Source organism: Aulonocara sp. 'chitande type north' Nkhata Bay, linkage group LG7 (genome assembly GCF_057382095.1).
Source record: "Aulonocara sp. 'chitande type north' Nkhata Bay isolate Kocher_YH1m ecotype deep benthic linkage group LG7, A_spYH_male_GT1.1, whole genome shotgun sequence".
Lineage (NCBI taxonomy): Eukaryota > Metazoa > Chordata > Actinopteri > Cichliformes > Cichlidae > Aulonocara > Aulonocara sp. 'chitande type north' Nkhata Bay.
In genome coordinates this window covers 22733543-22759472 of record NC_141350.1, presented here as the reverse complement: position 1 = coordinate 22759472, position 25930 = coordinate 22733543, and the positions used below count along the sequence as shown (strand labels likewise).

The following is a 25930-nucleotide window of genomic DNA, read 5'->3' as shown; positions in this document are numbered from 1 at the left end:
CACTGATCTCAGGTCCCTTACACCCCCCACCCAAAGAAAGCCTGAGGTTCATGATCCCCCCTCTTGTGCTGTGAGTTTTTAACTTAAAATCACACAAAATTCTCTTCCAGCTTTATTCTTAAGAGCCATTTTGCCTTGGATATGCCATCTAGTATTTAAAGGCACTTCATAATTACAGAGATTTTGTTGACGAACCAGATTTCAGCTTTGATGTTCACCAACAACAATACCCATAACTCATAAGTTGTCATGATGTGTGTACATGCCCACACATACTAATCAGCAAAAACATGCATATTCAGTCTAAGCTGCATTAATATCCATAGTGCCCGAGAGCAAATTACATATACAAAACACTACAGCAAGATAGGTGAGCCACACAAATGCATTCACCACATACCCAGAGATACTAATTAAAGGATTACAGATATCGCTTAAATACCAGGAAGCAAAACTGCACCGCAGTAAATGACACCGCTGTGAGGATACAGTGTATGTGAATTTTAAAGTTTTGACTGAGATGTTACTCGCTGTCAGTTTTGGCCGGCGGTCATAGGTTCTGTCCAATAATATGACGCGAGACTGGAGTAGAATACATCCATGGATTGGCACTTTATTAAAGAAGGCGCATGTTAACAGCACAAAAACACTCACTCCAACTAAACACAATGGCTTCCTTTTATACTCTACCTTTTCAGGTGAGCATCTGGAATAGCCCAAGTATGGGGGTTAACTAATCAACATGAAAACATAGCCCTCCACACAAACAAACATACAATATAACATTAAAGCACATCACAAACATATACATATTTCCAACACGTACTATAAAAAAAACCAATAACATAAGCTTCACTCATTTCTATCTAAATTAAAACCCTCTTTAACCATACTCCTTAACCTGGCACACTGGTCTGCTCCAGGAGCTCTTAAGCAGGTGATTGAGCCGCTTTCACTCTTTTGCTCCACATCCTGCAAGAAGCAACCAGGACAGGTGAGTACCTTTATAAGTTCTCATTTCACAAGCAGCTCTAACTTTGGCTCTTCTCTGACACAGGTAGGATGGCCAGTCCCCCTGTCTCTTCACCTTTACAAGCTGTCATTTTAATCATATGTCAAATAAACCTAATAAAGAATTCATAAGAACTAATGTGTTTTTCTTTATTATACTATTTTAAATTCCCAATCCATCAATTAATCACTAACAGTGCCAACAAGGTAATGGAACCCCTGGTCTCCATTACACTCACTATCAGAAAACGCATCAATATTTTTAACACTGTTATATTAATTAGATTCCGTACGCCGAGGGAATGAATATATGTAGGATAAACTATATAAATGTACTCAATCCTTTAACTTTCTGGAATTTGTTTCATTTAAGTTACTCAATGGTCACAACAAAGCTAACTTTAAAATCCCTGACTTACACGATGGATTAAAAAGGACTGATTATTAGAATGTTGCTAATAATGTGGTTACCACCCCGTCATATGTAAATCAACAATATCCTTCACTCTCATTGGTAGTTTCTTTAACTACTTGCCTAGAAGCTGAGAAAAGTTAAACTCACACACACACACACACACTTCACAGTGATTATTTTCTCCCATCATCACTTGAAATTGTTAAATGTCAGTAACTTTCTGCATTCTCTATTTGCCATTTCAGTGCTAGTCACTTCCTGTGTGGCTGCCTCTTTAGGGGCTTCATATAAAACCCATCAGAAACGGGTTGACTTTTCAGAAAGGGGTTAGTTTTAAAAGGTTAAGTAAGTAAATAAACAAATGGATGGGTGGTGTGACCAAGTAATAAATAGAATAGAATAGAATAGAATAGAATTCAACTTTATTGTCATTGCACATGCACAGGTACAGGGCAACGAAATGCAGTTTGCATCCATCCAGAAGTGCTTAGTGATATAGATATAGTACAATATATATTAGCAATAATATAGATATGTAAGTATATTACAGAAATGGGTCTATTATGTTATAATGTCCACGGTATGAAGTATGTTGTGAATATTCTATAACTATAAGTATGTACAGGCTGTAGTGAGTACAAGCTATGTACAGGATATGGACAGGATATAAATATGAAAAACTATACAGAATATGAAATAAATAACTTTACAGAATCTGGGATATACAGCTATACAGAAATGGGAACTATGCAAGTTGTAAACAGTTGTAGGGTTAAAAATTATCGTATGTACAGAATGATTGTTTACACAGAGCTATACAGTAGTGCAGTTAAGGTAAGTGAGGGTGTGGATAATTTCTACAGAGGCTATATAAAGTGCTAGTGGTTGTGAGTGGTGGTTCACTCCATGTTATTATTGTGTGTTTGAGGGTACAGTTGTCCATTGTGTGTGTGTGTGTATGTTCAGTCCATGAGTTAACGTGGGTCAGATGTCAGGAGGCAGAGTTCAGGAGTCTGACAGCTGTGGGGAAGAAGCTGTTCCGGTACCTGGTGGTCTTAGTCCGGAGGCTCCTGTAGCGCCTCCCAGAGGGCAGGAGGGTGAAGAGTCCATGTGATGGGTGACTGGGGTCTCTGATGATTTTCCCAGCCCTTTTCAGACACCGCTTCCTGTAGATGTCTTTTATGGCAGGAAGTGGTGCTCCGGCGATGCGCTGGGCAGTTTTCACGACCCTCTGCAACGCCTTCCGGTCCGAGGCAGAGCAGTTCCCGTACCAGACTGTTATACAGTTGGTCAGGATGCTCTCGATGGTGCAGCGATAGAAGTTCACCAGGATGTCTGAGGACAGGTGGTTCTTCCTCAGAGTCCTCAAGAAGAAGAGGCGCTGGTGAGCCTTCTTGACCAGCTTGGAGCAGTTGGTCGTCCAGGTGAGATCCTCGGAGATGTGGACTCCCAGGAACTTGAAGCTGCTCACACGCTCCACAGCCGTCCCCTTAATGTGGATGGGTGGATGTGGGTCAGCATTCCTCCTGTAGTCCACGATGAGCTCCTTGGTCTTCTCGGTGTTAAGCAGCAGGTTGTTTGTGTCGCACCACTCAGCCAGACGATCCACCTCCTCCCTGTAGGCGGCCTCATCGTTGTCACTGATGAGGCCAATCACCGTGGTGTCATCTGCAAACTTAATGATGGTGTTGGAACCATCAGCAGGTCTGCAGTCGTGGGTGAAGAGGGAGTAGAGGAAAGGGCTCATCACACAGCCTTGTGGTACACCGGTGTTCATTGTGATGGTAGATGAGCAGCGGTTATCCAGCCGGACATGTTGGGGGCAGCCAATAGTCTGACAATGTCTGCTGAGATTGGTATGAAGACCTTTGGACATGAGTCATTCCCTCTTGTTCTGACCCCACCTATCCTCCTAGTCCTATGAAAATCAAAGTTCAACCGACATAAAATCTATTAGTATTGATGGGGCTTTTTTTCAATTTCACCCGATGTGCTCTGTAAGCTGATGTTCAACTTTAACTTTATCTCCTGAGGGTGTGCGCAGGTGGACAGAGGAAAGATAGGAAGACACAGAACCGGCCACACCATTCAATAAAACAATGATAAAATAAATAACCGAAAACACAGGAAACTGTCAGACATTGTGGCTACATTTTGATTTATATCCCACCCAAACCAAACTGGTTTATAGAAAAGTGCCACAATCAAGATATGGAATTATTTTTCACAGAGGGAAGGAAAAAAAAACAAAAACACATACACTGTATTTCCTTGATTATCACGGGGGTTATATGTTCCTTAGAGGTGGTCTAAGGAGCTTGGAAAGAAAAGCATCTGGACTTTCACCTCTCATCCGAGAAGCTTCTTCAGTTCAGAACTAGAACTGAAGAAGCTTCTCGGATGAGAGGTGAAATGTTTTCAGGCAACTTAAAGAAGTCCAGATGCTTTTCTTTCCAAGCTCGTTAGACTACGATGACTTGGATGACCGAAAACCTTCAGACATATTCCCGAGAGGTGAAAATCCGCTAAGTAGAAACCATATGTTTATTTTATTATGTTAAGATAAGATACGATAACTTTTATTAGTCCCACACGTGGGAAATTTGTTTTATTACAGCAGAAAGTGGACAGTGCAAAGTTACATAGCAAAAATTTGAAAAACTGTGTTTATATATTTTAAGCTATAAAAACCCGCCCCACACTCCTATAAACCATTTTCACGCTCTTAAACACACTTTTGGGACACATCCTTACATACTGTTACTGTCTGTGTCCATACCCTCGACGGAGGTTTATGGCGTTTCACTTATAGAGCACCTAAAATGCACAAATAACACCTTGATTCGTATGATGGATCAATGATGTGGCGTTATATTGTTATTAATGTTTTGGGGCTTGAAAATGTTTATTTTACTGCAAAAATAATTAAATCTTTAAAAAAATAAATACAAACTATCTATAGGCTGCAGAATATAATTAAATTCCAGCGATATTTATTTACAGATTATTTACAGATAAATCCACGATGTGGTCCTAAGTTCACTTATCCTGTTGAGCTATACAGTACAAATTGTGCTGTGGAAAAGAAAATCTAGTCTCTTGTAACAGAGACCATAGAGTTTCCCTGCTCTGTGGTGAAAGTCTGGTGTCAGGTTCATTCATTGGCAGGGAGTCCTTCCCCCAAACAAAAGCCATTAGAGTGCAATGCAAAATGTCTCCTTAACAGTTTTGAGTAGGCACTGCAACTTCTTTATTTCAGGGAGACCCACACAAATCAGAGCTTTTAAAGTCTGAAAGCATTCAGGGATGTAATAATCTAATATTTGGATATTTAACCTGAAATTAAAATCAGGGTACTGCTATCGTAGCTGTGCTCATCTCAGGTTTGTACATGACATGATCCATCTCGCTCAGCACTGACCCAAAAGCATAACGTTCAACAGGGCAGCCAGAGCAGTGCAACAGGCTCGAGAGGATAAAAAAAGCCCAGCGAACAAGACTATCAAACTGGGCTCTCCCTCCTCATTGCACACATATTTGCACATATTTGGCATTTCAAATTCCAAGTTCCACCAAACCTTATTTCTATTTTGTGCATAATAGTCTAGCTTTATCTATGCAGTATATCATTTTAAATCAGTTTTATCATCGATTTTACAAAATAAGTGTCTTCTCTTACGTTTTGATGGTTGCGGGAATGCTGGGGACTATATTACTTGTACTTGCTGACCTTTTTCTCTGCCATTTGTGGGAAATGCTCATGATGTTATGAAACATGGTTACAAATAGCACTGTTTAGATATCTAGAGAACTGATGGTAATCAACAGCCCCTGACAGTTCACCAGTGACATACATTAATTTCCTAAAAGCAGATAATTGATCATGTATACTGTGATATCTGTGTATTAAATTTGAAACTTCAATATAAAAACATGTAAAATTGCTACCTGTGGTATCAGAACTGTGAAAGATATTCTGAATAAAAAATACAAACTGTATTTTCCCTTTTATATCACGCACGTGGGTTGAACTGTAGAATCCAGGAAACTTCAAATAGAAACACCGTTGAGTTTGTATACAAATTTATATTTAGTATTTTAAGAAATATGCTTATTGACTTTTAGTAAAGAGATCAATAAGATCAATACAACTCGCTCCAGATCAGCATCTGTCAAGTCAATTTTTTTTTAATCTTTGGGTTCACCGGGGTTATCCATCTCTCCCTGCCTACAGTTTTTGTGCTGGTTGAGTTAATATTCAAAGGCTCATCTAACTTTCAGCAAGGAAAACAGTTGGAGCTAAAAGAATATTTCACACAGGAAGAGAGAAATATTTTACTCATTCTTGCTATTGTACAGATAGTGGGAACACTTCAGTAAAATTGCTTGTCCTTGGCAAGTCCACTAACACTTTCATTCCTTTGTATAAAAGAAGTTCATAGCAGTAGATTTCTAAGAGCTTGTCATCTACCCACTTCAGAAGAAAGCATATCCAACTCAACTTTTATACAATTCAGGTTTCCAAGATGCTTCCAAAGTCACTGTCAGGAAGAAACTAAAGTTACAGTTTGGTACATCCAGAGAGAGAGAGAGAGAGAGAGAGAGAGAGAGAGAGAGAGAGAGAGAGAGAGAGAGAGAGAGAGAGAGAGAGAGAGAGAGAGAGAGAGAGAGAGAAAGAAAGAAAGAAAGAAAGAAAGAAAGAAAGAAAGAAAGAAAGAAAGAAAGAACTGATGAACTCGTCCACGTCCACCGAAGACCACAGTGGTGGATGATCACAGAATTATTTCCATGGTGAAGAGAAACCCCTCCACAACAAGTGGACGAAAGCAGCTGAAAGAATTCTGAGGTGTACGGAGACATACTGTCTGCTCAAATTCAGCTAAATGCAGTCAAACTGATTGCGTGGCGTTTCATAATACAGCTGGGCAATGACCCAAAACATATAGCCAAAGGAACCCGGGAGTTTACTAAAGCAAAGAAGTGGAATACTCTTGAATGGCCAAGTCAGTCACCTGATTTTAACCCAATTGAGCATGAATTTCACTTGTCGAAGCCTTAACTTTGGACAGAAACGCCCACAAACAGACAGCAACTGAAAGCTGTTGAGGGCAAGACTTCAGGCTGTCATTGCCAGCAAAGGGTTTACAACCAAGTATTAGAAATTAACAGTTTATTTTCAGATACTTAATTTGTCCAATTACCTTTGAGCGCCTGAAATGAAGGGATTGTGTAAAAAAATGCTTTAGTTCCTCACATTTTTAGGCAATCTTTTTGTTCAGCTCACTGAATTAAAACTAAAAGTCTGCACTTCGACGGCATCCGAGTTGTTTCATTTACAATTCATTATGGTGATGTACACAACCAAAATTAGAAGAAGAAAAAAAGTCTCTGTCCAAATGTTTATGGACCTAAGTAAATGGTCAAGTAAATGTAGCGTGAAGTATAAGTTAAACCATTATTACTTATTTATTTTACGTGTGTGTGTGTGTGTGTGTGTGTGTGTGTGTGTGTGTGTGTGTGTGTGCGCGCGCACACGCATTAGTTACTCACTGCAGGATAAAATCCATGTTCTCTGGGGAAATCTGTCCAGTCACAGGATGTCGAAATGTGGTGGTCCTCTGGTTGTGACTGAAGTGACAGAAGGACAAGAGAGAAAACGAGAGAGGAGACAAAATTAGCAACTTTGGCTGCAATACAAACAGTGTTAGTGCATTATCCTGGATTTTCACCCTACTTTGTTTACAATTTCCACACAAGCCGAAAATTCCTCGGAGGAGTACACTTAACAGCTCTGTCCAACATCTCCACCCTGACAGGCGTTCGTCTCTGACTTTCCCAGCTCAGTGTAGAATGTGACGGGTGAATGCAGGACCCATCCACACCCACTCACCCCACCCAACCATCCTGTACAGCCTGTGTGGAGTAAAGTGTTGGGCTCAGCACAAATGTCAAACAGTACAGGCAGGCATGGGCCTCCATCAGTTATAGACTCAGTCTTTCTAACCCTCAGCTAGAGGGTAAAAGCATTCGACTATGTAAACAACACAGGATGGCATGACGATCAAAGCCTGTGCGAGTTTGTGTGCGTACATGTGTGTGATGGCACTTTTTCAGAATGTTTTTTTGCATTGAGAAAACACTGACAGAAAGCCTTACTCTACATATATTCAGACCCACAATGACTAATCAATTTGGCTTGAGCCTATTCCAGCTACCATAGGGTGAAAGTCGGGGTACACCCTGTACAGGTCACCAGTCTGTCACAGGGCTAACACAGAGAGATAGACAACCACACTCACATTTACACCTATGGGCAATTTCGATTTACCAATTAACATAACTCCACTAACTGCATGTCTTTAGACTGTGGGAGGAAGTCGGAGTACCTAGGGAGAACATGCAAACCCTACACAGATGGTGGAGTTGAACTCAGGACCTTCTTGCTGTGAGGCAAAAGTGCTAACCACCATGCTGCTAATAAAATGACATTTATTAAAAATAAAACAAGAAAAAAAGGAACAGCTCAGTGAGAGAAGTTAAAAGTTGCAGTGTTGTAATCAAAAGTCCAATTTTCAAAATCAAACAACAATGAAGGAGCTGACAGGGTAAAGTACAAAAGTCTTCTCCAAATACAATCAGTGGGTCATGGCACAGTTTTCCATTCCACAGCAGCTCCAGTAACTCATGCTGTAAAGAATCCTGCTTGATATAGCGGAAGATCAAATCCTACGGGAGTAGATGACACGGCAGCAGCATGCTCCGTAACAGGGACCTACAATGTCATTATCGACTCACAGAACAACACTTACAAGACTAACACAAAGAAAGTTCTCACATCTGAATGCAGCAGCTTCTCTTCAGCTCACCTTGGCTATTGACTGCTGTTACAGTTTCCCTTTATGTCATGTGAATTACTTCCACCACTGCATCTACTATTGCTAAAAAAAGAAACACATCCAAGGTGTTGTTTTTTTTTTTTGATTTAGTTTTTTTAAAGCCAGCTCTCACTCACACTGATTAAAAATGTGGCCATGATGTCGTTGTTGTTGTTTTTCTGCAGAAATGAAAAATTGAAAAGACATTACAAAAAATAGGAAAAGTTATTCAAACTCTAACTCAGACTAGCAGAATGATCCAAGTTTCCCAAAAGTAAGGTAACAGCTTATGCTTGACTCATTCCTCTGTGTCTTATGCAGTCATTTTTCACCACGCACAGGTACTGTTTGAAAAATACTTTCACTAATCAAATGAATTAAACACACTACCTAGTCATAACTGGCAAGATTAAGTTTTGTGTCTGCTATAGTGCCGTGGAATTTGGCCTTGTGTGTGTAAAACAATAGCATGTAGTGCAATGAGAACAGCACCTCAACACAATTAATTACATTCTACAGTGGCCTACAGAGGACCTGCTAACATTTACACATGCACATGGCCACAAAAAATACCTACAGAGTAAATCCATACTAATGTGCTAAAAACATAAAGACCTTTTACTCCTAATCCAAAAATGGGGTTAGTCATCGTGCCACACAAATGCATCAACGGGACAAAAAGATGGGACAGTGCTCTAGATAACAGAGACAGGGAACTATGACCATAGTTTTACTATAACTAGGATCCCTTTTTTTGTCTACTGTGTTGCAGGGAGAAGCTCTGAATTAATAATTGTCTGATCAGCAAGGAATGCTAATCAATCAGCTGTGGTGAGAATAGAGAAACAGACTGTTCTGACAGGCCTGTGAGTGTGTAAGTTATGCCTGAAACTCTCTCTAGGCAACAAATTCGACAACAGAGTGTCATCCGAGTTTACCGAGGGACACAAGTGACAATGTTTTGCAGGCTGCAGGAAGTAGATCCGTTTTTTTTTTGTTTTCAGAAATCATAATGAAACAAAACTGTCAACATGATTTGGTCATGGTGGTAATTTCTGAAAAGGTATGAAAATGCATGAGCTGTGACAAATCGTGTAAAGGGATTTCACAAAAATCTGTAGTATAATGGCTGCAAGCTTAACGGGGCTAACGGGATAAATATACCATTAACATCATTAATGGTTTAAAGCATTATGTAAAAGCAGTGTATTTCAGCAATTTACATTTGGCAAACTATAAATGCATGATTTACAAAATGATTTTATTTGCAGTGATGAGAGGTGTAGGACTATATGTCATTAACACAAAAGTGCAAAACCTAATAGGTACATGCAGAATTCAAAGCAATCTTATGAAATTAAATGCAGCGTGCTAAATCTATTAACACTCTCGTTTTAGCTCACCATTAAATGGTCAAGAGGTATTTTTGAATGCTGAGGTCACAGTCACCTCAAATCCTTTCAGTGGATGGATAAGTAAATTTGATTATATATTGATTGCACACATACAAACAAAGGCTTGTTTACTTCGGAGCTGATTTGGTCGAGCTGATTCGGAGCACTTCTCCAGGGGAAACTGATAAAGCCATATCGGACTATTCACAGAATATGAAGAAGAACAGCGTGTAAGTGTCCTGGAGGCTGTTTATCAGCGGCGGTGATTTCATTCAGCAGCGAGGTTCAAAATAGTACAAGATATAATAGGTGTGATAGTGTCACTTCAGAAAAACGTAGGCAATGAGGACCTGAGCTGTAAACGAAAAATGTTGAATCCAGTGCTAACAGCTTTATATAGCAAGCTTTTAATAATGTCCTTTCACACTGAAAATGAAAGACATTTTCGCAATGCACCTGACATCTCTGGGTTCTTTTGCTGCTAAGTGTATTTTGTGTATTTCCTTTCCTCTTTCACTCATTGCAATGTCTGTCATGGGGAGCTTTAGTAGACCTAAATAACAAAATATCACAAAAAATGACATGAAATGCAAAATAGATAATATCATAAGTTGTGGTTGCCTTACAGACACCAATTTGACGTTAAAAATTTGAAATCTTAACACAGCCGTTTATTATTAGTTCTTTATTTTTCCAGGTAAAAAAAATGTCATTGAGATTAAAAATCTAATTTCCAAGAGAGACCTGGCAGAGACCTGAGTTTTTAAACATAAAGGCTACAATTCAGAAATATGCCTTTTGAGCATCAACAATCGAAGCTTACAGGACACCAAGTGCAGCAGATTTATTGACAAGTACAAAGCTAATTTTTATGCCTGGGTGATATCTGCAGGTGAAAGGTATTTGTAGTATTCTGTTGCTTCTGTCACTAAAAACGCGTAGCACTCACTTCAGAAAAGATGATTAGATCTATTGGAGATCTAATGGGAGCTACAGATGAGATTTCTGAGGCAGCCCCTAAGAGGTGTCGTTTCTTTTGTCCGTGCAGCTGCTTCAGTTTTCCCTTCAGGAGAAGCTTCTCGTATGGGTGTCGGTGGGAGCAATGGTCAACAGGAAATCCGTGAGAAATTAATGCGAACTGAGGCCTATAAGTCTATTTTTTTAATGTTTAGTGACCCTCACAGATTAAAAATAATGCTTCATACTTAGTGTTATAGTTGTTTGCTATAGATAAGTATCTAGTAGTAAATGGTCAATTTTGTTAAATCCTAATCCTAAGTGACAGCTAACTTTACAGTTTTATTTACTACATTAGCCATCATTAGCTAGCAGTGTTGGTCAAGTTACTTGAAAAAAGTAATCAGTAACTAATTACTGATTACTACCCCAAAAAAGTACTCCTGTTACTTTACTGATTACTTATTTTCAAAAGTAATTAATTACTTAATTACTTTTTAAAAACACGATTTACAACCTGAATAGGTAATAAAGCGATAGATCTTTCAGCCCAATTCTACTTTTTCTGCATAATCCATCATACAAAATGTAATCAAATGAAAAAGTCTCTTTTTTTTTAAACTTGTTTTATCAGTTTTAATCTTTTAATTTTATGCATCAAGCAAAAATTAAATTATATGCACCATTGTCTGACTTGAAGAAATTAGTTTAACATTTAAACCTATTTTCTGCACATTCCAGCACATAAAATAAAATATTTTTTGTGTTTACACTCAGTCTTTCAAATAGATGCAAGTAAAATACAGCAGATAATAAATAAAATCAAAGACTAGTGGTCCTGTTGCTCTATTTTCACCTGTAAAGCAGGCGGAGGTTTGCCCTGGTGCAGGTGTGCCGCAGCGGTCAGTTGAAGAATCCGCGAGTTTCTCTGTGAATTTCCCATTACGTCGTTGCGCACTCGGTGCTTGTTTAGGGTTTTTTTCGCTGTAAAAAGAAGTTTTCTTCCCACGCACAATGGATGCTAATGTTTTTGTCACTTTTTATGGAATCAAACTCAAAGGTCAGTACTTCCACGCTTTAAACGCTGCACGCTCATACTCTCTCCCGTACTCGATATATGATCCATTGTTGATCTGCACACAGCTGTTGTCACGAACGTCGCACTCGCCTATGTCACTGTCATGAGACATTCTCGCAGAAAATAATTAATTAATTAATTAATTAATTAATTAAAAAAAATCACGGTTTTAGTAACGCAGTAACGCAGCGTTCCTACGAGAAAGTAGCGGTAATCTAATTACCGTTTTTGCAATAGCAATCCCTTACTTTACTCGTTACTTGAAAAAAGTAATCAGATTACAGTAACGCGTTACTGCCCATCTCTGTTAGCTAGCATCTGTGACTCACCAATGCTAAGCAATAGCCTCCAGAACTCAAAAAATAAAGCTAGCAGGGAGGTGCTTCAAACTTCAGTTCCTTATATAAGCAAGATCTCTTTATTACTGCCAGAACTTTATTTCTGGCAGAAGTAATACAAAACAGATAGGAATAACATTTTGGGTCTCTAGAACCAGTTTCCTTATTCTCAACAGGGGGAGCTAGGGTTACTATTTATATAATTCGCTGTTTAAAAGTTATGCATAGCTCAGTTTAACACCATCTATCCATCATACCTAATATGGATGCATACTGCTAACAAAGCTAAACAGCCAGCACTGGCATTAAGTGATAACAACCCCCTCACTCTGCTCTTTTGTCTAAATACAGTCACATACAATTTTTCAAAAACAAGATTATCTATGTATATAGTATAGTAACTGTTAAGTCTAATATACCCTAGTAAGCTATACTACTTTTTCCTTTGGGAAGATACCATCTGTGCAGTCTGCAATTCTGTTGAAGAAAGATGTTGAATCTATTTAATTATTCTTGAAAAATAATTTATTTCTGTGCATTTTTTTTTTCCACACTGCATCAAATTAAAGTTGATTACGTCAATTAAGCATCATGAGGTGGAGGGTGGGGGGTGGTTCCCTTTTTTTTTTTTTTGCTGGGAGTTTGCAACCCTATTAGTTAGGTTGCTTAATATTTCTGCTAAGTACTCTTTAAAATACCAGAATAGGAAGGATGGTGCAGGTTTAAGTTTATTAGATTGATCAGTGTTGCTGAACTATGAAATATTTTGGGTGCAGTGTATTTTTTACATACAGGTATAACAGAATAGCTTTAGTGTTGTTGTTTATTTAAACTTGAATATGAACTTATACAAAATGCAGCAAGATATTAAAAAAACAGTTTTATTGATTAAAAAACACTATATCGGATTCATATTGGTATCGGCAGATATCCAAATTTATGATATCGGTATCGGACATAAAAAAAGTGGTATCGTGCCATCTCGAGTCACTACTAAGATTTTCACCGAGTTCTTCATTTTTGTTAGGTCTCCCATTATTTTCCTTTAAAACTGGGCATCCAATAAAAGCATACTTTACTAATAATATTCAACTGATAAAAGCACACAGACATTTTCTGTTGTCCCATAAACTTTTATCTACATTAACAAACTAAGGGCGCACAATCTCACCTTCTCCTGCTATAGCAGCTCTCCAGCCATGAGTGTCTTATGTAACAACCATATCATTAAAGAGCTACCTCTTAAAAAAGCTCAACACCCACAGATGAAAATAGCTCGATTAATGCTCACAGTGTCCCTGTAACTTTCCATATAAGGTGTGCCATTCACCTGCAAGATGTCAGATTTGATACATTTAACTATGATAGTGTTAAATGACTTCCTCAGACTATCTGCAACAGGATGACATATACTCTATAAATACAAGGTCTTTCTCTCACCATTAGACTTAGATGTACAAAAAAAAAATAGAAATACTGTACATTTTGAGACAGTTTTTGTTTGGGGAAACTTTTGAGCATTGGAGGGATTATATGTCTCAGTCAAACCATTAACTTCATTACTCGTTTGTACCTTCTGAGATGCACATTTTAAAGTCAGACCATAATTTCTGTTGACAAAACAGAGCTAGAGTTATGCCTTTAAAAAGCAGCTCATCGTATTCCAGTCATAATTGAGACAAAGTGTCCAATAACTGCTGAAATATCTCCCTACACTACAGTCATCACTGTCAGACATTAATTTGGGGTTTTGTGACATGAGGCTGACACATCTAAAGCAACATAAAAAAACCCCCACTAATGGGTCTGTGCAATGTAATTTTTGACCAAACACAGAAACCCAAAGAAGCTGTTCAGAGAAAATGGCTCTTTTCTTTGTCATCAGAGAAAAGGCACAAATTCAAAGACCACTTTTCTTTTCCTTAATTTTGTGATTTATTTATCTATTTATGCCTTTATTGATTTTCATTTATCAGAGCAGCTCCACTGCAGCTCAAGCACATTTTGCTTCTCAGTTCAAGCCAAGTGAGGCTTTAGGGAATTAAACAACCTTTTTTTTTTATGAGACATTCTTGCCCATTGAGCTGCTGTCAGCTGACACACTCAGTGCCTCTGTGTTTGACTTTTCTGCCCCAGTCGCTGACCACATGGCATTTATGAAGGACGGGTGGTAAACCTCCAGGGTTACATAAACACTCGACTGTCCATTACAGCACTTGCACAATACAGTTCTCATGCAAACACACCATTACACATGCCAAACATGATGCCCCTCAGTGAGAGACTGCACACTTCGCACCTGCTATATCATATGACTTGGGTGTCACAGGATTTCCAACCACTTTTCCGCTGCTCTTTCTCCAGCACGGATAACAAGTAGTCCTGAAATTAAGCAGTTAATTATAAAAACATACGACAAATTATTATTTTAGTAGTTTATGGAGAATGTATCATAAAAAACTCACATTACTACTGCTGAAGTAAGAAGGATTCTTTATAAATGTAACAGACACAAACAGCTATTTGAGCTTTTATAGATTTTATAGTTAGAGGAAAAACATTCCACAAATCAGGTGTAATAATCACAAATTATATTTTCTCACTTTAAGCTTTAAGTTAAATCAAAGTTTATATTGACTCATTCCTCTGTGTCTTCCTGCCAAACGTATCTAAGTGATACTCTCTGAGCTAAACTGTGAAACTGTGTCGATGTCTTTGTAGTCAAATCATTTTTTTCTTGACATTTACTCCTCTTATTTGGACATTAGGCCAAGACTGGACTGAAAAATTATATTAGTTACTGAATATTGATAAATGATTACTAATTGAACAATACAAGGTTTTAAGTGGTGACAGACCAAAGCAACATTACCTGGAGTGATATTTTATTATCATTAAACTATCCGATTTCTGCGATGCCTCTAATATTTCTCTTTTGTTATTTGAGTTCTCTGTACGTGCACATTTAATGGGCACAATAATTATTTGTTGTTTACGTCAGTATATTCTTCTGAGGACAGTGAAGTGTGTGCAAGCATGTGTGTGTAGACACAGCTGGTTATTGATTCCAGTGATACTGGTAATGGGGATGGTGCGTAGAGAATTCTTATCTGCGAGCATCTCCCCTGAGCTGGGGGAGTCATGCTCTCAGTTCTCAGCTCTTAGGTGTGTGACTATTTTGAATCTGGCCACAATTACCAGTCAAAAGACACATTATTAATTCAAAACCAGTCTGTAAAACATAACTATTGCTTATGCAAGATGCAACCATGTGAAAAAAGCTTCAAGAGTCTCAAGAGCTGTGCTAAAGTTCAAACCCTAACGCGCTTCAGCATTTCTTTTTGTTGACGAAACTGTAATCAAATTTGTCAGTATCATCAATAAGCCACGCCTCCATTTGACTTGATTGATGTTTGAAAATGCAAAGCTGTTGGCATTGACTGTTGACTATTATGTCTCATGAACAGCAGCAATTTTTTACATATCATTTGCCGCTGTACACCGTGCCTGTGTTTTAACAGACATGTAGCAGACTGAGTGTTCTGAAAATGATGAGTACACGAGTAGGTGTTCTCTCAGTCAAAGGTCATATCTATTTAAAGGGATTACCAGATGAAATGTGTTTGAAGTGCCGCAAGAGAGAGCTAGTCGGAGTGTTGCCAGTGCAATATGGGGAAACACAGCAAGGTCATTCCCCATTCAGTGCACAATGTGTATGTTAAACACGCACACCTATTTGTGTGTGTGTGTGTGTGTGTGTGTGTGTGTGTGTGTGTGTGTGTGTGTGTGTGTGTGTTATAAGAATTCACCAATTTTCTTGGCTGATTGCGATTACTGTAATTTTTGTAAGTATGATCTGCCGATAGCTACAAGTAATATTATATACAAACGCACACAAAAAAGGTTTTGAACATATCGAGGACACAAATTAGCCAACAACACTCATTTCACATATTTAAAAATGCATTTACACATTGGAACGTGCATGAACACACTTTTGCCAAAAACTGAACGCCACATTCGTGCACCGCCTGATCTTTAATTAAACATAACGTAATTGAGTTGCATAATACCACAGCTGCAAAATGGGTCCTGGTTTGGCCAGTGCAAAAAAGTAGGTCACAAAACATCCAAGTCCAAAGAGGTCTGTGATAACAATGTCCTTCCAGTCTCAGTCACATGGGAATATTTTTCAAAAACAAGCAAACTGGCATTTATTGACTGGTTTGTTTAAATCAAAGAAGGGAATAAATCACAATTTTGGCCGTCAAAGAATAATTGAAGTCATGTATCAAATTTAAGACCCCATATACGTTTTCTTTTATCAAATTCATTCTAGACCTTATCAATATTGTGCACATAAGTTGGGCAATGTACAGTCTGTGAGCCCCAAAAGCAATGCTGCCTTGACTAAATAGGTGTTTTGGAGGGCATCCAGCGACCACCATTTCTGTCTGTTGGTTGCCGTTACAAATGCAGATAAAAAGCGAGATTGCTGCAAGATTCCGGCAAATATTTGCCTGCTTTGAAACGAAATCTGCTCCAGTAGAGACCCCCCCCCCTTACAAAAAACATTTTGGTCAATAGATTATTAACAGAAATATTTCATGCTGTTCCCAAATGTAAAATCGTGTCCTTCTACAGGGGATATTCTTGAACTTTAAGTTTAATTCAAATGAAATAAATGAACAAACGAAAAGAAAGACAGCCAGGGGAGACAGCGTTGTCCAGAAGGGTGACAATCCCATACTGGGGGTGCTTTTTACATGCAATCCCATCTTACACGAACAATTCCCAGGCCCCTGTCAGCCTGTCTGTGCCGAGCGATGTCTGCAAGCGCAGACAGGGCCAAGAGAATACAGGTGGCAGAGGAATTACATAAACTCAGAGCAGTGAGGGTGATCAGTAGACAGACAAAGCTGACAATGCTTCATGCTACAGAAACCAAATCAGGTGAGACTCTTTGTGATCCAGAGAAGAAGGCAGCTATTAATAATTCTTCCACAGTCTCACTGACAGGAAAATGCAAATGTTAAATCCTCTAGACTGACCTTAATGACCGAAAGCTCTCGATCTCCATCAGCTTGACTTAATCAGCACAAATTGGCTAATGAGTTAACGTTTTTATGTAGTACTATACCACACCGAAACATTTCATCCAAACTAATACTATGAGTTACAGCTGTTTTAAATACAAATTTTATGGGAAAGTAATGTGATGACTACTGTACCTATCATAAACGATGAAAAAAAAATTAAGCTATATTGTTTCAAACATACTGTGACATAAGTGACGAGCCCACTACCCTCTTCATCAGCAAATGATCCACAGTCTGAGATATAAACTTATATCATCAGAGCTTCTGGTTGAAGCAGTTCAAGTAACATCCACGAGACACCTTGTGCTGCTCTGCTGATGACTGGCAGTAGAAACAAGCAGCTCTGCCAGCAGCTCTGTGCTGCTGCTGTAACATTAGACCACACTTCCACCTTGTTCTCCCACTGGCACAGCAAAAATAAAACTATGAAAAGAAGAAATTTCCACAGCAGCAAAAATATTATGAAAAGCAGCAAATGCTAAATCTAACACTGCTTTTTTTTTTTTTTTAAACCTTGATTTTACTTATTTACCTGTGGACGAGGTTTGGCTTCATTAATTTTGTTCCATCCAAGTATGTGAATGTGAGCGAATGCTGCATGTGCTGCACACTCTTCCTGCATGACAGAAGGAGGTGGGAGTGCCAGCATGGTCTTATAAATGGTCAAGGGGTAAAGAGCTGGAACACAATCCACTACAAACACACAAAATCACTGCTCACATGCGCATGCACACACACACACACAGGCTCACCCTGGTGAATTCCTAGCAGGCCACTGTGCTGCCAGTAAATTCCTTCCTTGGCCGGGTGAGCATGACGCAGTGACACATTTGGTTCAGCTTCATGCTGCTGCCACCCTCTCTTGTTCAGGTTTCACAGCCATCCACTACCACCTACCCACCCACACATCCAGCACACATCACAAACACCCTCTTTCATTTGATTTCCTCACAGTCCATCTCTCTCCCGCTTTCCCCTTTGCTCCATTTCTCACTCCCACGCAGGCTGAAAAGCATTCAGAATTGCCTTCTTGTTTGATTAAATGAAGGTACTTTAAAGTCTACGTCGGTGTGTTTGGTGAACACAGACGTATCCTTGATCCACAAGTCTGAGCTGAATGTTACCAGAGTGCACACTGGCATGAAAATCACTCTAATGGGGGTTATTACACATCTCTTATTTCACATGACAGACTATGTGGCTGACGAGCAAGAAGTGTTTCAGTAGTTGTAATGCTAATCTTTTAAATGTGTTGGACGCATAATTTACATTGGTGAGCTTTTGAGTTATATGAAATTGCTGCTATATCAGGGGTTATGATGTACCATGCTGATTTTCTTTCATTTTTGAATGAATAATTTGTTACATTATTCAGTCTTTAAATTCGGAGATTATTATTTAGAGATGCACCTTTCATAATCTAGCTAATCCTTTATCTCATTAACGCTTTAACTTCCTGCCTCTTGTCTCATCCATCTAGCCATCTTTGTCACACTCATTGTTTAGTTTCAGACAGGACAAATATGCAGAGCCTGGTGTATAACCTCAAGACTCCCTCAGCTGATGCACAAAGCATCATTTTGTTTATTATATCATAGCTTATTTATGTTGCCAGGCAGCTTTCCTGTCTTTGGTTTCAGCGTGACCCAGTAAAATAAAGAACTTCTCCAGCACCACAGAGGGATAAGGTGAAACTGGCAGAGCCAACACAGTTGCTCAGCAGTGCTGGCAGACTGAAGACAACATGGTGCCAAAAAATAAGTGAGGAAGACGCGAGCATCACTGACATTACTGGCATGAACAACCTGCTGCCGAGACCCAAATGTAAATATGCCCAGCACTTCGTTTACAGTCCTGACTACAAAACAGCTACACAGAAAGTATCTGAATTGGTTTTACAGCCACATGAAATCTGTTGTTGAGCCTAAACAGTGCTGTTGTTGGAACTTGACAATTTTAAATCCAGTCTTTAAAACCTTTGGTAGAACCTCAAAATCCCATCCTTTCGTGAACCTCGGGACCAAAAATGGTCCCGCCCCAAAAGTGCTCTAAAAATGTTATATATCAATATTTTTTTCTACTTTAAATTAGTCAATCTTTTAAAACTACTTCTGCTTAAAATATCCATGTCAAGTTTTAATTATATTTTCATTGTTTTAACCCTTTAAATCCCAGTTTTATTACATGAGCGCCCTGTTTTTTTAGCCCCAAAAAACAAAAAAACTAAATATTTTCCAAAAAAAACATTTGAAGTAATATTTGTTTGTTATTATAATTAGGCCTTTAGATGGACTAAAGATTGGCACCAACAGTCATTTCGATCGCCTTTTATTTTTTTTCCAGGAGCGCATTTCATAAAATGCACACTATCGACCACGCCCAAAAAGTGCTATAAAAAATTTATATATTAATATTTTATTCCACTTTAAATTAGCCAATCTTTTAGACCTACTTCTCCTTGAAATATTCATGTCAAGTTTTAATTACATTTCGCGGATTTTAACCCTTTATATCCCGGTTTCGTCACATGAGCGCACTGCTTTTTTTGCCCCAAAAACATAAAACATAAAACATAAAATATTTTCCCAAAAAAACATTTGAAGTAATATTTTATTGTTATTATAATTAGGCCTTTAGATGGACAAAAGATTGGCACCAACATTAATTTCGATCCGTTTTTAATTTTTTTTGCAGAAGCCGAAAATGTCCCCAGGCGGCGCTGCTGCTCCTGCTCCCCCGGGGAGGAGTGCCTCTGCCGCGGGTGTGTTTCGCGCAGCGCCGGAGCATATGGTTCGGTTCCCGTGTCTGCAGCACACACTTCCGCTACCACGTGAAAACAAATACGTCATTTCCTGTTGATTAAAAAAAATTAATGCACCCTCAAACGATCCTAAGGGCAGAAAATGGTCCGGAACGAGCAGCGGGCCAAGCTGCTGCTGCACGCGGGAAATTAGTCTGCCTTTTCCGGGTATCTGTCTCGAGCAGGCCGCTGGAGAAGGTGTTGTGTTCCAGCAGGCGTCACATGTGGAACAAGGGCGCCACCCGGTGGCCAAATAAAAAATTACAATTCTAAGGCCCTGAGTCCAGAATGAAAGTGAAAGTTAAGCCATCGCCACAACGTTAATGGTAATAATTGTACAGTGAAAAATAGCGTTTATAATGGGTTTCAATGGGGCACAAATCGGCCACGAGGTTCGATAGTGGATGTATGCCTTTTATTCAGCCATTTAAGCTCATTTAAAAAACTCAGACTGAAATTTTAAAATAAAATGGGAAAAAAATACATGTTTGAAAATTTGGCTATACTCCATTAAACACAGTGGAAATGGCGTGGAATTAAAAAACGGAAAGGCCACGAAATGGTCCCAGGTTCTACCAAGGGTTTTTAAGCAAGCTTTAAGCTGGAGGGTAGTTGGCTCATGTCTTTAGAGGTATTCGGTATTTGGCAGTAGAGCTTCAATGATTCATGAAGTAACTTGAACAACTCTATTATTAAAAAAAAATCCTTGATGCAAATGTTTTTGCTTCAATGCTTAGTTTAATCCACAACTGTAGTATTTTAATATGGGTCCGGAGTCTGTCTATACACAAACAGTGAAGAGTAAACACACGGAGATGTTACTAAGACAGCGAGCTCAGGTAGAGAAACATTTTTCTAGTGTCCAAAACAGCAGCACTTGTTATTATAATTGCCATAAAAGCCATAGAAAAAGTTAGCAGGAGTCCTTCATCAAACCACCTGTTCAGCAATCTGTAACGTAAAGAAAGCCAAACTTTATAGCTGCTTCCATTCACAGCTGTTTATTTACACAGCAAAAGTACAACAGTAAAGAGTAACAATAGTATATATATCTTTACAACAGTAAAGATATACAATTTAGATTAAATCATATGTATGCAGATGAACTGTTAACTTAGTTTTACATAAGGCCAACTTTTTATCAGAGTAGTACCCACAGCAAGCAGGACTGAGTCTAAAGAGGGGCATGGGATGTACAAGACCATAGTTATTTAAAGGTTTTTGTAACATTATTTTGCAGATTCAGTTAATATAAAATATAATACACATACATGCACAAAAACACACATAAACCGACACCAAATCCCCCTCATTACTACCAGTGTTGGGACTAACGCGTTATTAAGTAACGCGTTACAGTAACTACGTTATTATTGTGGTAACGAGCACGGTAACTAGTTATTATGCCAAAACCGGGAACGCGTTACTCGTTACTGGGATTTAGATAGGCTCGTTATTCGTTACTTCGTGTGGTGGCTATCGCAGAGCTTCCACAGATTCAATAACATTAGCAAGTGGTGGAAGCCAGCAGGTGGATGAAGGAAAAGGGAGGCAGGAGGAGAGACCCGAAGCGGCCGCTGGTCCGAGAGTGTCAGGTGAACTGAACTTCAGGTAAGAAGTTATGAGTTAAGAAGCTGATCGGCTTTTCTCTCTTGTTTGTTTATCGCCCACTTTGTGCCAGAAAGAGGAAACCAGCGGATGTCGCGGTAAACAACAGCAGCACTTTTAAGCTTGATCAGCTGTTGTTAGAATTTATTTAATATTAATTTCTAGTATCAGCTGAAGTTTGCTGGAGCCACAGCTGTAAACCTGCTGGTCATAAAGGTTTGGTTATGTGATGAGAGGGAAACATGAAGATGAAACCAGGACATGTCCTTACTGAATCATCAGAGCTGTGATGGAGAAACAGGTTTACCTTTTAGGTGACATGAATGAGTTGAAGGGAAGTTGTGAACTGTTTCTGAGAGACAAATAACAACAGGATCCTTTTCTAAGTAGCTGACAGCTGGTAACTGTGCAGGGGCGGGTCTAGCAAAGTGTTGCCAGGGGTCCATGTAGGGCATTAACAGGGAAAAGGGGGGCACAAAGAAATACTTTCTTATTCTCATTTAAAATGTCTCACTTTTAAAAAAATAATTATCTGAGTCTTGCAACAAACAATTGATAGATTGATACATATATACCATCAGAACAGTGTACATCACTGTCACAACAGTGTTTATTTTCATTCAAAGGCTTTATGATTTTTCCTATAATGGTGGGCCAGTCTCTAGTCATATTCCCCGGGACGATTTTTTTGTCCCAGTCCAGCCCTGTAAGCAGCTCATCTGCAGTCTGGTGTTACCTACATCTTCCTATTCAGAAGGCAGAATTTCCGAGTTGTGAGTACAATCGAAAGCACCACGACTGCAGATTTTGTGTTGGATGTAAAAAGCAGGCTAGGATAGAATCAGGCGTGGGATTTCTCTTGTGGAAATGTGCACATTATTTTTTCCTTTCTATTGGTAGGTGGCACAGTGCACTTGTGGCAAGTAAGCAAGCTAGAAGACTGGCAATCTTGCTGGGTATCCAGTTACGGAAGCAACACATTAACAAGAGAATTCTGAGAAAAACCAAAGTTACTTTCCCTAGTAACTCGTTACTCTGAAAGTAACGAGTAACTTGAAGTAACTGAGTTAGTTACATTACTAGTTACTTCTATCAAAAGTAACTAGTAATGTAACTAAGTTACTAATTTAAAGTAACTTACCCAACACTACCAAAAGTCTATTTTTGCCTCCTACTAATGTAAGCAAGCCTTCCAAGAAGACAGAGTAAACAGTAGTTCATGTTATGCATTAGTTTAGGTTGTATACCTTAATGTATTTGATATTACTGTTTTTGTGATTATTTTTTTTAATTTTGCATGTTTTCCTTTTCTAAAAGAATGTGATTTAATATGGCATGTAAATAACATAAGTTTTTCTTTTTAGATACTGAACACAGTTAAACTACAAAAAACATTTCAATTTTTTTTAAAAACAAACAAGCAGTTCATTTAAACAGACCTCTTTTTTTCCATTTAGAATATTTATTATTAAAAAAAACAGAAGTATCTTTTTTTATTTAATTAATTGATTAATCAATTGAATAATTGATAGCTGCAACCCTATTCCACAATATTTTTGTTAATTTTACTTATATAGCATGCAATGTGGATTCAAGGGTATGTCCGGACCAAGTGTGAAGTAAACATTTTGATTTATGATTTCACTTCTCTTTCATAAAGCTAAAAGCCTAAACAAATGAGCAAAATCGTCATCTTACGCTTAAGCTCTGAAAGTGTCTGACTGTTACTTGATTCCGCCATCGGCGGTACTTTGGAACATAGTAGTTCTCCCAAAGTTGTTGGGGGGGAAAATGCTTGTAAAATGGTCAGAAAACATGACTGTATTTACACAACTAACAAGCAAAACATCACATTTGAAGTAATAATTAATGGAATTAGACCTGTTATTTTGTTGTTGTTTTTAACTTATTAAGCTTCAAAAGAAATTTGTCATAAACAATTATGTTGGTTAGTTCAACATAATGTTTATTCACAAAATAAAATATCCCATAAAACCTCAGACCTAAAATTGAACATCTATAACACAGAAGCAAACATCTTCACTACCAATAACACTGTCAGAAAATATTATCCCTCCCTAAAATCTCTAAACTTGACAATCGCCACAGTCAAAGTGGCAGAAAAACACTCAGGCTCCACTGAACCACTCTCACAGCTGTACCTGTACCACTTGTCTCACAACATAAACACTTCACCAATGCATCATTTTCTACCCACAAGGTAAATATTTCACAATGCTGCTGAAAAAGAACCTCAGCAAAACTTTCAGCTATTCCACACATGCAACTCTAACACAACGTAGGCTGACAAAATGACTCCTGGAGCCATTAGATGCGAGACAGGTGTGTTTGTAGTGCTGCTATGTGAACATTATTTTGGTGCCTAAATTAAATTGGCATTTGTTTTAAGTGCCTCCAAAATATTTTATTAAATTTAAACTCACTCTGTTGAATATTTTAGAGAAGTTAAAAACATTAGCAGAGTCTTAGCAGAGAAATAACACTTAATGATAGCTTGAATGCTTTGATAAATACATGCAGAAAATATTTCCATTTTCCCTCTAGCAGCCTCGAAAATGATCTGCATTTATTTTTAAAAACCTATCAATCTGCAGCGAACAAGGTTAGCGCAAGTAGCCTTCATTACTTTCAATGAAAAGTAATAATTCAGTTGAATTCTTCCCACATGGCTGCAGATGGCTACTGCAGAAATATATGCCTACGATGTAAAATATCAGTGCAGTCAAAGCTGTTTCACTGGTTGTTATTTTGTGTATTCACTGGAGTGCTCGGGTGTTTTGTTCCAGAAATCTGTTGACGTTGTAGTGAAATTCATTGTTGCTTAAATCTTGTCAGCTGATCCACCGCTTTAGTCCAGACTAAAATATCTCAACAGCTGCTGCATGGATTGACATTTAGTGCAGACATTTTCCTGCAGCAAAACCAGCATATTGACATTTACAGTTTGCAAAGAAATGTCAGAAACACCAACATGGATGGACTGCCATGAAATCTGTTGCTGCAGAAATTTTGTTGACTGACAACTTTACTGAATAATCTGACTTTTCACGTATTAAAATTGGGTAATTGGGTGTTTTTAGCACTCCCCATTGGATTCTGCCTATCATCACCTAGTTAGTACAGTCATTGTTAGCTTTGTAACATGCAGCTAGAGAACTACCGTGACTGCACACAATCTCGCAGTGCTGGCCCAGTATATCAAAGACTGGCAAAGCTACTGCGACGTCATCCACTGGTTTATGAAGTCTCATTTTCTTGTTTTGAAGCGTCAAAGCCACCATGCATGTTTGTTTTTCCCAGGACCACATTTGGACAAGTGTAGAGAGTGCTAATTTTAAGTTATCAGCTAATCCTAACACTTAGCACATCCATAAATTATATGGGTTTATCACACAGACATAGAAGCCAGCTGAGATACCAGAAACATAAGAGGAGAGATGACACTAAAAGAATAAGGAAGAGAAATCGTTGGGAGAATTCTAAACCTCTGATGATTAAGCAGACACTGTCTACTTAAGAGCCAATTAATCCTTCTTATAGTAGTGAAGATGTAGGTATGTGGAATTTTAACAGTTTCTTAGCTTATTTTATCTGGACTGGGAATAAATATGACATTTGTTCAGTGAGGATTGTGGGATGAGCAGAAATTCTTGATCTTTCTATGGACTGAGCTATTAATGAAGCTATAATGTTATGAAACTGTATGCACTGTACATTAGAAGTAAGCCAAAGAGCCAAAAGAACGCCACCAGTGGAGATGTCCACATCCATCGAGCCAACTTCTTCAGCTGAGACTGAAGAAGTAACATGGGTGAGTGACGAAATGTTTCTCCCACTGAAAACGGTACGTCCAGATGAGCAGAACCTGAACATGCATCAAGACAGTCAGTTAGGCTAATTTTCTCTTCATTTAGTCGACTGATAAATGAGTCGCCAGGAACATTCCTACTTAAAACGTAAGTTGTTGTTTTTTTATTCTAGTAGAAAAACACATGACATGCAGCTGGTGTTCATAGTAAGAAACATCAAAAACAGATATTTGATCATTTCTGGAGCTGACTGTATTCAGGATATCCAGGAATGGCATCAACACGCTGGTCCAGATATTTCAGCTGCCAGTGAAAAGGACTAAGGCCACTGCAAGGCCTCTCGTTCTCAGGTATTACATTAAAACGCACTCATTTCATATTCAAAAATGTGGATGAAAAACTTCAGGGGGATAAATGACAGCATGTTGACATCTACAATGACTAGAAAAGTGCAGCGGGCATCCTGTCACGACATCTGCTGTTAGTACATGTATATCAATTCAACATTCATTATACTTTGAGAAT

The 25930-nt window shown here is 38.5% G+C and overlaps 1 protein-coding gene across 8 annotated transcripts in view; it reads right to left on the bottom strand.

Annotated features, from left to right (window-relative positions):
- Nucleotides 1-25930, bottom strand: part of LOC147325130 (pleckstrin homology domain-containing family A member 7-like) — a 143197-nt gene that overhangs the window by 66290 nt on the left and 50977 nt on the right. For 6 of the 8 annotated variants that reach the window (XM_086299461.1, XM_086299453.1, XM_086299454.1 and 3 more), the window contains one exon: nucleotides 6977-7054. In XM_086299461.1, the coding sequence (XP_086155587.1) occupies nucleotides 6977-7054 (78 nt within the window). Of the gene's footprint in view, nucleotides 1-6976; nucleotides 7055-17348; nucleotides 17399-17699; nucleotides 17800-25930 lie in introns of those variants that run through there. The other 2 variants (XM_086299458.1, XM_086299459.1) reach the window with 2 other exon arrangements.